Source organism: Aspergillus stella-maris (genome assembly GCF_047715825.1).
Source record: "Aspergillus stella-maris strain CBS 113639 unplaced genomic scaffold BDV14scaffold_12, whole genome shotgun sequence".
NCBI classification, from domain to species: domain Eukaryota; kingdom Fungi; phylum Ascomycota; class Eurotiomycetes; order Eurotiales; family Aspergillaceae; genus Aspergillus; species Aspergillus stella-maris.
In genome coordinates, this window is record NW_027396806.1 from 412261 (window position 1) to 424970 (window position 12710).

The 12710-nt window shown below is 51.7% G+C and overlaps 3 protein-coding genes across 3 annotated transcripts; 2 read left to right on the forward strand and 1 right to left on the reverse strand.

Moving 5' to 3' along the window:
• Positions 1 to 1119: 1119 nt before the first annotated feature.
• On the forward strand, positions 1120 to 3807 carry BDV14DRAFT_197770 (uncharacterized protein; the record flags this gene model as incomplete). Its single annotated transcript, XM_073772766.1, has 4 exons — positions 1120 to 1204; positions 1251 to 2869; positions 2917 to 3021; positions 3082 to 3807. The coding sequence occupies 4 exons, from the start codon at positions 1120 to 1122 to the stop codon at positions 3805 to 3807; spliced, it is 2535 nt and encodes an 844-aa protein (XP_073630722.1).
• Positions 3808 to 4107: 300 nt separating this feature from the next.
• Positions 4108 to 5619, forward strand: BDV14DRAFT_169167 (translation initiation factor 6). The gene is made up of 5 exons (XM_073767997.1): positions 4108 to 4336; positions 4390 to 4461; positions 4521 to 4607; positions 4661 to 4849; positions 4912 to 5619. Exons 1-5 carry the CDS (start codon positions 4302 to 4304, stop codon positions 5270 to 5272), a joined length of 744 nt encoding a protein of 247 aa, XP_073630723.1. The 5' UTR covers positions 4108 to 4301; the 3' UTR covers positions 5273 to 5619.
• Positions 5620 to 9568, reverse strand: set2 (SET and WW domain protein). The gene is made up of 4 exons (XM_073767998.1): positions 8847 to 9568; positions 7058 to 8676; positions 6930 to 7010; positions 5620 to 6877 (listed from the first exon to the last, which is right to left on the reverse strand). The coding sequence occupies exons 1-4, from the start codon at positions 9370 to 9372 to the stop codon at positions 6209 to 6211; spliced, it is 2895 nt and encodes a 964-aa protein (XP_073630724.1). The 5' UTR covers positions 9373 to 9568; the 3' UTR covers positions 5620 to 6208.
• Between the last annotated feature and the right edge of the window lie 3142 nt (positions 9569 to 12710).

Genomic DNA, 12710 nt, shown 5'->3' on the forward strand with positions numbered 1-12710 from the left:
TACACTTCCCTTCCATCACCCTTCTTCTCCCAACTGTATTGCCCTCAACTGCCTTCTGCGCTTGTATATCCATGACTGAAAGCCAGTTCTGGCGATTTTTTGACTTTTGTTCTCCTCATTCTGTTTCATAAACTTCCCTTCTCTTGCCATCTGCCCCTGGTCGTCATCAACAACAGTTCATCATCCATGGAGATCCTCTGCGCGCGACAGCAGTAGAACCAACATTGCCTTGTTTCATAACTTTTCAATCCGTCACTGCTCTCTTCCTATTCCCCTTCCCCTCTGCTCCTTCTTGTTTCTGATCTTTTCGATCGCGGTGGACTAGATCTGTACAGCAGCGAGCAGCAGAGCCCAGGCTAGACTACTACTCCAGTACTCCGTGGCACTAGTCCGTCCCTACGGCACGCCGACTCACCCGCTTTCTACTTTCTAGTTTCTACTCTTCTTACTCTCTACTACCACTCTACTTGCTGTCGCCGATCTACCCATCCTCCTCCCCATCTTCGCCCATTTTTTGTTCTTCCAGTCTTCTGGCTGTCTGTCGCACCTTTATTCTCCTCTTCTAGGTATGTTTTACTTTTCTTTGCCGCTTGTCTTTTCTTCTGCACTTGGCTTGCGCGCACTCTTGCACACCTCTTGCACCGCATACTGTCAGTTTGCACCGTGCTTTTTCTTTTCTTTTTCCTGTGCTCGTCCCTTAGTTTTGTTTTTACTTCCCTTCTATTTCCTCCTCCTTGCGTTCTTTTACCACCATCATTAAGGGAGAACACGGCAATGCGCCTGCCAGTCCGGCACCTCCACTCCCTTCATGCCCCATAGTTTTCTCTTCCCTGCATTTTGATCGTCTTGAGATCACCCGCCAAGCGCCTTGTACTCCTGCCACTGATTTCTATTGACCGTTCAATGGATTTGGACCTTTGTCTTTGTTCTGCTCTGCCCTCGTTTTTCTGCCCTCCTTCTTCCCTATTGTCTCGCGCATCCTGTCCACTCCCTCGTTTAAGCCTCTCCTTTTCGTTTACACAAAACTTTATGCCTGTCGCTTTCGCCCAACGTCTTCAACGCGACTGCCGTCAATATTTTTGAGCATATTTAGCCTAACAAAAACCACAGAGGAAAGCGATGGCCGGAGTTAAACGAAGGCTTGACGCTGCTCACGGCTCAGCCGCTCCAGCTACCAACAACACGTCGGCCGTTCAGACTAGAGGTAAGTTATACCTCCGAATTGACTTTTCAGCACTAATCACCCGTAGAATCTGCTGGCAATGATTCACCAAACACTCGTGTGACTCGAAATTTACGTTCGAGCCGAGATGCGCGTGCCGGTCAGAATGAGAATGTTAAATCTGCCAGCACTACTGCTAGCAGTAGCACTAGCAATCCAAACAGCAACGCCACTAACAATACCACCAACAAGCCCGGCAGCAATCGGCCGTCGCTCATCATTACGCTCAAGTATGGGCCTGGTAAATCCAGTTTCTTAAAGGCAACTAATGCAACTCCTTCGGCCACGGCATCTGCCACTAGTGCTCCCTCAAGCACTCGTGAAACGCGGAACAGTCGAGCACGGGCAGCCGCTTCTTCCACCCCTGCGGTCTCTGCGGCTCAGCCCAGTTCAAGCCGTTTGGATGCCACACCCTCAATCGCGGCAGCTCCCGAGACGCCTCGAACTAAGCGCGTCAAACGGGGCTCGGTGGCCGAAGAAACCCCTAGAAGCACGAGGCAGTCCACGAGGCTAAAAGGCCATGCCAATGAAACACCTACGGAGAATGGAATAACTGATGTGACATCTAAGCCATTGGAAGCTAGCCCATTGAATCAAATTGCTTCCAATACGAGAACCAGAAACCGCAATCGACATTTTCCAGATGTTGGTGCCCCTGTATCGACTCGCGGCCGGCCACCCACTTCAGCCGCCAAATCCCCTCCACCTGAAGACGCAACAACAGAAGCGGATGAGGCGCTTGCAGGAGAGGATGCCGAATCTCACACCGCAGAATCAACGCCAGGTCGGGAAGAATCGCCAAAGGGCACTGTATCTTCCGATCAGCAGCATCAAAACGACGAGTATCTCGCTCCAGAAATCGAAGAGGAACCAAAGACGATATCAACTAGATCTAGTCCGATTCTGTCACGAAAACGCAAGTCTATCGAGACCAATGATCTTGAGGCTATTTTCTCTACGTCTAGCTCACCTACCAAAAAGCCAAAGGTTGAAGATGCTGCGCTGGATCGCGCATCAGAACCGGTGCTTCAGAATGGTGATGAGCGTAAACTTGAAGATGCATTGTCTCAAATCGACGATGCCGCCACCTCTAAAGCGGATGAGGGTTCTCGACAGATCACTGAAGAAGCCGATGATTCCACTACACCAGACCACGTCACGGAATCCGTCATCACCAAAGCAACCCGGGGAGGCCGAACTCGTGGCCGAGGTCGGGGAGCGCGCAACAGGACATCGGCGCGTTTTGGGGTGACCAGGCGAGGGCGCGGTGGCACCCGCGCTGCGCGGTCCGGGCGTCTGAGACATCAACATGATCGCTCTAGTGACGTAGAGTTCGAACGCTCGCCTTCTCCAAGTGCTGCAACCCAGAAGTTGAGGGACCGTCAGCGTGAACTCGACAAGGCTTTCCGAAAGGTAGCCGCCGCTCAGCGATTAGCTCTCGCAGTACTTGCTACGCAGTCGGAGAAGAGGGTTGCTCGTGACAAAAACGCGCATAAAGCTGTCCCTGAGTATGATCATATAACCGCGATTCTCAAAGCGCAACTGCGCGAGAGACAGGACACTCTGAGACGAGAATACGACCTCAAGGTAGCACAAGAGGATAGAATCTTCAAAGGTAACAAGGAAGCTATTGAGGAGAGATGCCTGGTAAGTTTACCGACTTGTGGCCGTTAGACTTTGCTAACCATCCTAAGGCATCGGTTCGTTATGTCCAAGAAGAACATCTTCTTGCAAGCCACGGAGATTACATGACGTTTATTGAAGGCCGTCGCGCCGCGGAGGATGATGAGCACACCGAGGTATTTCAATCTCAGTCTCAATCTACAAGTGACGTGGGCATAGCTAATGAATGCTTCAAGACGGACGGCTCTGAAACGGAGAATGAGCGCGGACGCCGGGCTCCCGTAATGCGTCAAATCTATAGAGGATTCCAGTCCTCTTTCGTGCGTGACCCTGCTGGGGCGAACTCCTATGAACGAGCCGCTTTCGGCTGGGACGACTTTGTCCAGCGAGCCAAGCTGGGCGACGACATCAACCCGCAAATGAAGGAGATCAGAGACGCAGGCCCGTTCGCTGGACTCTCGGGCGGCGACATTATCAATATGCTGCTAGAGGCCACCGGGGTTGTTGAAGTACGAGATGGTGCTCCTGTTCAGGAGCATAATCCTCCGCCTGTAGCAGAAGTGCGACCCACGGCATTGACAGCGTTGGCAGATCTTGCTGCTGCTGAGGTGCCACGACCGCTTGCACAGCATACGCCGCGACTCGCAGCTCATCGTTCCATACTCCCCCAGCCTCCTCAGCCACCGCCGCAGCTACATCATGCGCATCCAGAACCGCCTCGGCCATTCCTGCCGCCGCCAACTCCCCGAGGCCAGCCAAGACGGCTCCTCCCTGCTGGGGGGCAGCAGATTCCGCCGATCAACGAGTCGCTTGGCCTTCCTGATCCCTTTTCGTCCCGCGGCGGGCCTCCACAGCTTCCTCCCCCACCAGGCTCCAACTTCCAGCGACCCCCTTTGCCGGGGTTTCTTTCACATCATCATCCGCCCATATACTACCCGCCGCCCCACCGGCCACCTTACTGAGCTGTACTGATTTGCATTTTTGTACTAGATTTATTGGACTTGGATTTCTGGGATTAGCAGAGACTGTGGCGTTGGCTGGCTAGCTATCTGTGTACTACATAATGAGATTCCACCGTTGTTGTCTGTAATATGTTCTCGTCAAAGGAGGTAATAATGGCTCAGAATGAGTCACAGCGGAGCGGCGATGACTGCATGAAAGTGACTCGAGGGCTCCGCCGCATTGCCACAAACGGGGCAGGCGGTGTGGCGGAAGCTTTTCTGGGCTTTTTTCTCGTCGCTCGTGGTATATTTACCTGCTCTGCTTCTCTGTTCAACTTCAGAGAAATCTTCATCTTTATCCTCTGATCTCAATAACTATTTCTACTTCTTCCTCTAACCCCGTTCCCCCTTCACTTCCTTCCCTGCGCACCGCGGTGTCAACTCACCTGTCCCGCCGTACCCCGCCCTCACTCAAGATCTCTTCCCCTCAGTCCCTCGCATACAAGTCTTCAATCATGGCTGTCCGCGCTCAATTCGAGAACTCCAACGAGTCCGTACCCTCGTTCGTGTGTTGTCAAATGAAATATACTGACAAACAATTAGAGTCGGCGTTTTCTCTCGACTAACCAACTCATACGCCCTCGTGGCCATCGGCGCTTCTGAAAACTTCTACAGGTAATTTTCCATGGTGCTCGGCGATGCCTCAGTGAACATTGACACTAAAAAGCGTACAGTGTATTCGAAGCTGAGCTCCAAGATGTCATCCCTATATGCCACGCCACAATCGCTGGAACACGCATCATCGGCCGTTTGACCGCTGGGTATGTACCCTGTCGAACCACTACAGAAGATCTATACTGACGGTGAACTGTAGAAACCGCAAAGGCCTCCTCGTCCCCACAACAACGACAGACCAAGAACTGCAACACCTGCGAAACACACTACCCGACGAAGTGAAAATTCAACGTATCGAGGAGCGCCTCTCTGCCCTCGGAAACGTCATCTGCTGCAACGACCATGTCGCGCTCATTCACCCTGACTTGGAGCGGGAGACGGAGGAAATGTATGCCAATCCCCCTCAAAACCTCTCTTCTTGAAAGTGGAAATGTGCTAATGAACGTCTAGCATCGCCGACGTCCTCGGCGTCGAAGTCTTCCGCCAAACAATCGCCGACAACGTCCTAACAGGCTCGTACATGGCCCTCTCAAACCAAGGCGGTATCGTGCACCCCAAGACCTCCATCCGCGACCAGGACGAGCTCTCTTCGCTCCTCCAGGTCCCTCTCGTCGCTGGTTCCGTGAATCGCGGTTCGTCCGTCGTTGGCGCTGGACTCGTCGTGAACGACTGGCTTGCTGTTACGGGTCTCGACACAACGGCTACGGAGCTGAGTGTTATCGAGAGTGTCTTTAGATTAGGCGAAAATGGGCCCGGTGGGATTGGGCAGGGCGGTGCGAATAAGGAGAGTATTGTGGAGAGTTTCTATTAGACTCTTGTCTCTCTGTTTTTCTCGCCTCTTTTCCTTGCTCTCTATGATTGATTCGCGCTTTTGGGCGATTGCCCGAGTTACGCTGGTTATGGTTACGTTACGTACATATTGACGGCTGGGTCTTATGACTTGAACTGAACAAAAAGTATATCTTTTAGTATGTACATCGCATAGGAATCAGGATTCAATGATTGCTTTCCCGTTGCAGCCAAGCTACTCCGCTAGCTGCGGCGAGATGAGGTACATACTTAAAACCACTCTTCTGCTTTCTTTCCTCCGTTTTAGTCTTGTCTTGGGGGAGTGGAAATGAACGGACTAGATTCCAGAAAAAAGCACAATTAAGTGAAAGTCCCATTTTTGTCTTTCCCCATCCTAACCTAGCCTAACCTAACCTAAACCTAGGTTATAGAAGTAAAGTAGATAAAAGGAAGCAAGCGAAATGCATAATTATACAGCAGAGGAAAGCAAGATGCGAAGAAAAGGAAATGAACCTCGGTCGACCGCGAACGCCTCAGCTGCCTTTAGCTAGCTCCTTTTCTGTGCCTCGTTTTGGGGGAAGGTATAGTAAATGGGTATGGTGGATGGAATGGAATCCGTATATCGACGATTTGAGAATGGCATGAGGGAAATAGGAAGGAGGCAGGAGTGCGAGGCTATGATGTGATGTGATGTGATATAAGACACATATAAAAAGGTAGGAAAGGAAACAAAAACAGATGAGCAATGTGGTATGATGGTATGAAGGTATGGTATAGAGAGAACTCCTCAACCCCATGCAATGCTGCCTCGAACCGGCCCCATCCGACCTAAATATCGGATTGTCCCAAAAAGAAAATAGAAAAAAAAGCAAAAGCACCATACTATGCTGCGATTAAATGACTAAAGAAGAAAGGGGAAAGCGGAAGGGTATGAGAAGAAGAACAAGAGAGGGTATCTCTATGCATTCCCCTCGACGCCGACTTGGGCCTGATGCTTGTTGTAGCCTTCGTAGTCGTACCCGTTTGTGTCCTCGTCTGCGTCTGCATCCGGGAGCGGCGTGTCGTCTTGTGGAGGCGGAGGTGGAGGAGGGGGTGGTGTTGGGTTGCCGACGAGGACGACCTCGTCGCCATCACCGTCACCGTCAGGCTCGTCGTTGACACTCATGTTATCGTTGTCATTGCCGTTGGGGCTCATGGCGGGCGGGGGAGGTGCTGGCGGTGCCGGAGGAGTCGTAGACCGCGGTCGTTTCGTCGACGACGTCGGCGTATTATCCGGAGTGTTTCCATCACCGACGCTGAGCTCGTCTCGCTTGCGCTTGAGGCCACCGGATCCTCCCTGCTCGGTACTGCCGTCATCGCCTTCGTCATCAGACATCTTCACGTCGAGAGTCCCGTCATCGCCATCGCCGTCGCTTTGGCCGCCGGCTGGTGTGGCAGGCTTGTTGTCCGTTTCGCCCTTGGCCAGTTTCTCGGCTTTGCGCTTTTCGTGAGCTTGATGCTTTGCAACGGCCTTGTCAAAGAATTCTTTGCAGAATTTCTTGACCTTTTTCTGTTGCTTATCGTCGATTTTCGTCGGATCTGTGACGCGATTGTTCTTGAAGTCAGAGTTTACAAGTTTCTTGGCGACCTATGAACTGTAAGTGAGTGACTGTGTCTGTTACTAAGACAAGACCACTTACGTCTTTTGCATATCGCTTGAGATCATCCTTGGGAAGCTTGTGTTTGAATTTGTCGACGACGTATTTAATGTGAGGGAAGAGCTGCACAAGTCAGACACGAGAACATTTGTTAGAGAAGTGGTACTTACTGTATTTTCATAGAGCTTTCTTTGCTTCTCTTCGCTGTAGCTCTTCCATTTCTCTTGTCCACCTTTACTCTCCGAGGTAGGCTTGGACGGCTGAGGTGTAGCAGGTGTACCAGTCCTCTCCTTGGGAGTCTCCTCCTTAGCATTCATAATGCCGTCAATAATATCTTGCAGCGCTTTGTCTTTTGACTCCTTCGGCTGTGGAGCCGGCTGTAGAGCCGGCTTCGTAGGTCGCGACCAAGTGGTGTCTCCCCGGGCTGAGTAGTAGTAGGTCCGGCCATTCGACTCCGCCGCGAACCACCCTTGTGGGAGAGGGTCGAAACGCCGTCGGAAGGGACGAGGGCCGTGAGGAGGGTGCGTAGCTCTTGGACCCTGAGGAGGTCGCTTCTGTAGTGCTGGTCCACGAGGCGCCTCAATTGATCTTGATCGCGAGCGCGATTTAGACCGTTGTTGCCGGTCATCTGAGGCGTTCTCTCGTCGCTGGAACTGGCTGACAGCCGGAGTAGAGGCGTTAGGATCTCGCTTCATACGAGGAATGCGATACCCAACCTCCAAGGTCGACCAGACTTGGAGTAGACCCGTCGCTTTCTGCTCAACCCGTTCATCACCGCAGCTGGTTAGCGGCTGGATTGTTGACTCGATTTTGGAGTCGATGATCTTGTTCCGCGTAAGACGGGGAAATCCGTCCAAGATGTCCAGGATTTGCAATACAACGTTGAAATCATCCTTCCACATGTGGAGTTGCGAATTGAGAATTTGATAGCCGTGCATCTTCACTACCCGGTTGCGCACTCGCTCATCATCACAACGCTGAATACGCCCCAGAAGTTTGACAGCGATCCACTTCTCCTTGCACTGCATAAGAGCTGCCATAACCTTCGTAACGCCGCTCTCTTCCAATGACTTGGGTTGCACGCTGTCCACGTATTCCTCATCATCCTCGCTAGTTTTCTTCTTCTTGGGCCGTCTGGCAACAGCAGTGTCCCATCCGTCCGCATCCTCAATACCAAGGGCCTCAATTGTCGCATTGGACAGCTTCGTTCCTCGCTCCGTTTGGGTCTTTCCACCGATGAAGCCCGTACAGTTGGGCTCACCACAATAACACGGCTGGGGGTCTGCTCCATACCGATCCACGTTATAGTTGAAAACCAGCTCCTCTCCAGCTTTGATATGTCGCTCGGCTAAGATACCCATGCGAAGCTTCTCGCCGACTACCCATTTATCCACGTAGCAGTTAGGATTGCACGAGTGGTTGCAGAAACGCCCGAGATTTCCCTTTTTAGTCGCGTCCACAAATTCGCCTTTGCTGAGAGACATAAAATAGAAATGCTTGATTCCCTCCGAATCATATTGTCTCATGCGACGGTGAAACGGCCCTTCATTGATAACCTCTCCGACGTATTCGAAAATGAACTGGTTCGGTCGCAAGTCTTCCTCCGCACGAAGCCCATATCCTTTTTTTTCGGTTTTTATGACGGCTACACGGGCGTACTCTTTTCGCTGGAATCGTTGATTCTGGCAATCTGGTCCACACCCGCAGTCCCCCATACACTCAATCTTCGTCGCACGGTTGATGCAATCCGAATCTTCTCCGCAGGCGCGATTTACGGAACTGGCTGAATCTATTCGAGAACATTAGACCTGCAAAGACCAAGTACAAGGGAATACCCATTGCAAACAGAAAAAAAAAACATGAGGTTCCAATTTGGTGCTGCGAGCAAACGCGCCACGGGCGGGGAGATTGCACCCATGAAAATCAAAATAGGACGAGGAGAGAAAAAAGCAGACTCACCCCATTCTTCCGCGCAATCACACTCCATAGCATGCTCCGTATAACCCATGTATTTATTAGCATACTGGCAACTGTCGATCACCTCGAATGACTTTTGAGCCTCCTTCGTACTATCCGGTAAGTCCAAAAACAGCTGCGGCGGTCGCGGAACGACCTTCTGTGACGAGCTACGAGCCAGCTTAGGAGGCTGGCCCGGTTCCAGCTTGACTGTGATTCCTCCTCCAACTCTCTCCGTACCGGAGGCGTCCTTTTCCTCTTCGTCCTTCATAACACGTTCCTCCGACTCGGGGGACTCTTTCTTGACCGGTGTTTGCGAAGAAGATCGCGATTTCGCTAGCGACGGGGTCGCCCGCTCATCCTTGATTGAAGGCTCGGGGGACGCGGCTTGTGACTCGGGCTTCGTCGTGCCCCCTCGGGCGTTCGAGAGCGGCGCATCGGTGAGCTTATCGGTTTGCTCCAGCTTCATCGCGGTAACTCCATCGGCGACAGATTCTGACTGAGGGTCCGCATTGTCATGAGTTGACATGACGACACGGACGGAGCGCGCAAAACTATCAGAGCCAGAGAGACTCGGCGTGGCACACGGGGCCCGAACGGAAATTGAGGACGTCGAACCCAAAGAAAAGGGGTTGGACCAGGACAAGAGCGTAAGGGAGGGAGAGGTAAGTCGTTCGCGAGAAAAGAGAGAGAAGGCAAAGGAAGGAGTTGTAAGAAGGAGGGAGTGGAAGGCAGAAATTGGAGGAGAAGAATCACCGTCGAGCTTCTTTCCGTCCACGTTTTTGCGGATGCCAAGACACAATAATATGGGCGGAGGACAATATGGCAATTCTCTATTCTATGGCTCTTGCTGGTCTTGAGTACAGTTTCCCCTGTGTCTTCACTGCATTAAACATTCACTTCCTTCAACCTTCCTTCTCACATTTCCTCTTCTTTATTTTCAGTCACGCCTCATGGTATAGACCTCCGAATATGTATCTATTCACCATCACGCGTACGACTGATGTAACCGGCTTTCTCCTTGAAAGGGGTACTGAACGGTAAACCCCGACTACTCCCCCACTCAGTCACTCCAGAAAGGCTATGTTGTCAACCAAACTGAGCCGCTTGGCTCTTGAGGGGCCTCGCAGCCCGGTTGTAGTGACGCCGGCGGATGTCTCGTCCAGTTTCTCCATCCTAGAGTAAATGCTTGATGTATCCAACTTGGTGCGATCTTGAGGTAGGCCAATGACTAGATTCGACATATCGATGGTGGTGAACGTCGCACTCCAAAAATGAGTTGGGCGTGCGCTTCTCTGCGGCAAGCTCTTATCGTACCCCTCAAGTGATATCTGGCCGCCGGTGTCATTCGCTATCGTTGCTTGTCTTTGCTCAGAGGGAGCAACAGGATATTGGCGAGATAGACAACCTGTGGGCTAATGCAGATTAGCAGTTCAGCGAGAGAAAGGACGGCAGTAATAAAGGTAAAGTTTGCGCATCGCAGTGACAAAATGCACAGACAACTACATGTCCTCCAACCGATGCTTGACCTGCTGTGCGTCAAGAGATCATAGGTCATAATGAATCAAGCTGTTAAGGCAGCCAGGCCTGCATTCTAGACGTGTCAAGCGCCGAGTCTACTCTGCACACCAGAGACCACGGGCACATAATGCAGGGAAAGTGAGATGAGACGCGACGAGGGTTGATCAAGGATGGTATGACGGCTCGGGAAATTTCTCACCGTTCTCCAGCGTTGGGGCGGTTTGGGGCGGTTAGCGATTGGACACGAGCATCCTACTATTTTTCAAGGATGCATGAGCGCGGGTGAGGGTGCAGCTGAACGGAGTACCTAGAAATCATGAGAGGCCAAGTTAGCTACCTTGGACAAGAGAGCGCATGAGGGCGCAGAAATGACAGACGTACCTCCATTCGTAGAGCCGAGAGTGCGTAGGGTGGGAGATGTCTCTAAGAGGTCCAGGCTTGGGCAGTCCAGATGGGGTCTTGTGCATGAACGGGTGTTGCTTCAACCGCGCCAGGCTCGGACGGCAGCCAGAATCTCGATTGCCGATTCGATTCTCAAGCCTTGCCTATGCGCTTGATCGGGGCACATTCTCAATGAATATCTCAATTGACACAGAGTCGGACATCAATTATGCCCGCCTGCAGCATCTTGATAGATGATTGCGATATGCAGAGTTATTCGAATCAAGTGTCTCAGCGTGCTACACAGGGGCGATCAGAAATGCATCCTGGTACCTGGAACCATAATATTGAGTCATGTCGCACGCAGTCAATAACAAATACCATGATAATGCTGGTACTAAGGACGCAGGAGCAGCAGCTAGCAGAGAGGATTCATTGTCCAAGCTGACGGGTACCTGAGAGAGAGTGGGCCGGGCTTCCTTCCTTGTTCCTTCTTCCTTTTGGTCTTCCGCTGCCAAGTTTCTTCCACTCTTGACTCTTGCCTCTACCTACTACTACGAAGTGCTCTCTTCAAGACTCAAGTCTTTCCTCCCTTTACTCATTCTCATCCTCCCTTCCCCATCAACTGTCAAGTTTCATCCACTGTCATCTTACCCCAAGTAATCAACTCGCAACCTCGTCAGCAGCGTGATCCTGCCGGCCTGTTCCCGGACGGTTGCTTCATATCGGCGGGGCGTCGCCTCCTCCTGCATGCCGATGGTTCTCGTGCATGGACCATCGTTTTATTGACTGGGTACCATCGATCGAATCTCCTTCCACAAGAAATCGACTAATAATGGAAAATGTTCCCACAGCGCAATGTACCGATTCCACAAAAGACCCAGTGGCCACTGGCCAGATGTTGGCTTGTTCAACGTCTCGACTCTCGGACTCACAACTACTACCACTAGCCACTGGTCACTCCTGAGTCACTACTACTACAACGTCGCCCGTTGGCGTTGCATGGCCGTTTCTAGACTACGTGCCCTATCTCTTGGGCGCTTCTCTAGGCTAAATTTATCGCCCCGGGAAACTCAAAATTACCATAATTTCGGTAGATGTCGATCCAGCTCGCTTGAGGGACATCAAGACCAGTGGTGGGCCACAAAAAAACAGGGGCACTGATAGGTTCTTTTACGCCTCGGTTCCCTTTTAACCTTATTGTTGCGCTGGCCTCTGACGCGACGGGTCTGCCCTCCTGCGCATTCACCTAAATCCCCGCTCCATGGGACGATTTTGAACTACAATCTCAACCAATTATAACCCGCCGCTGCATGAACCGGGACACGACCCTAAGTATCATTCTCTGGACTACTATGATTCCTGGATTTTGTTGTTGACCTTCCCAGCCTTCAGGATTTTGGTCTCGCCCGCGCCTATTGCGGAGCCCCCAACCCCACCTGCGGTTATCAATTGCCTCCGCTGCCCTCCATTTTCTGCCAGTCATCCCAGCTGCATTCCCGCTATCTTCAATAGGGCCAATGCACGCCACTGCAGGCCTGTAACTGACTAACTCTGTCCATTTGGAGTGCAGCAATCATCGCTAATAATAAAGCCCATGCAGCGAAAAGGATTTGGCGTCGGGTTGGATCGCCCGCGCTACCTACATCCGGGAGCTGGCCCCGAACCTCACTCTCTGGACACTGACAGCATTTGATTCCAAAACATGTCGATTCAACCCCTCTGTTGAGTCGTCGACCCAGTGTCCTGGAGCGTCAGCCTGTTGCCAATCATAGTTTTCCCTTGGTTTACACTTGGAACACTCTGTTTTGCGGAAGAGGGCCTGACACCTGGTGATTTTTGTGACCTCTCGAGGTCTTTTCTACTCTGCGAAGTGCAGCCGCGTTCGTTGATGGTGCAATTTTTCTTTCATTTGCTCCATGATTTGCTTATTTAGATCTCTCCTGCGTTTAGTTTCTGTATAAT

Coding starts and splice junctions, on each gene's coding strand:
- set2 (XM_073767998.1), bottom strand. CDS start 9,372: ATGTCAACTCATGACAATGCGGACCCTCAGTCAGAATCTGTCGCCGAT. Junction 8,677..8,846: donor TGATTGCGCGGAAGAATGGG/GTGAGTCTGCTT, acceptor GTTCTCGAATAG/ATTCAGCCAGTTCCGTAAAT. Junction 7,011..7,057: donor GAAAGCTCTATGAAAATACA/GTAAGTACCACT, acceptor TGACTTGTGCAG/CTCTTCCCTCACATTAAATA.
- BDV14DRAFT_169167 (XM_073767997.1), top strand. CDS start 4,302: ATGGCTGTCCGCGCTCAATTCGAGAACTCCAACGA. Junction 4,337..4,389: donor CAATTCGAGAACTCCAACGA/GTCCGTACCCTC, acceptor ACAAACAATTAG/AGTCGGCGTTTTCTCTCGAC. Junction 4,850..4,911: donor GAGCGGGAGACGGAGGAAAT/GTATGCCAATCC, acceptor ATGAACGTCTAG/CATCGCCGACGTCCTCGGCG.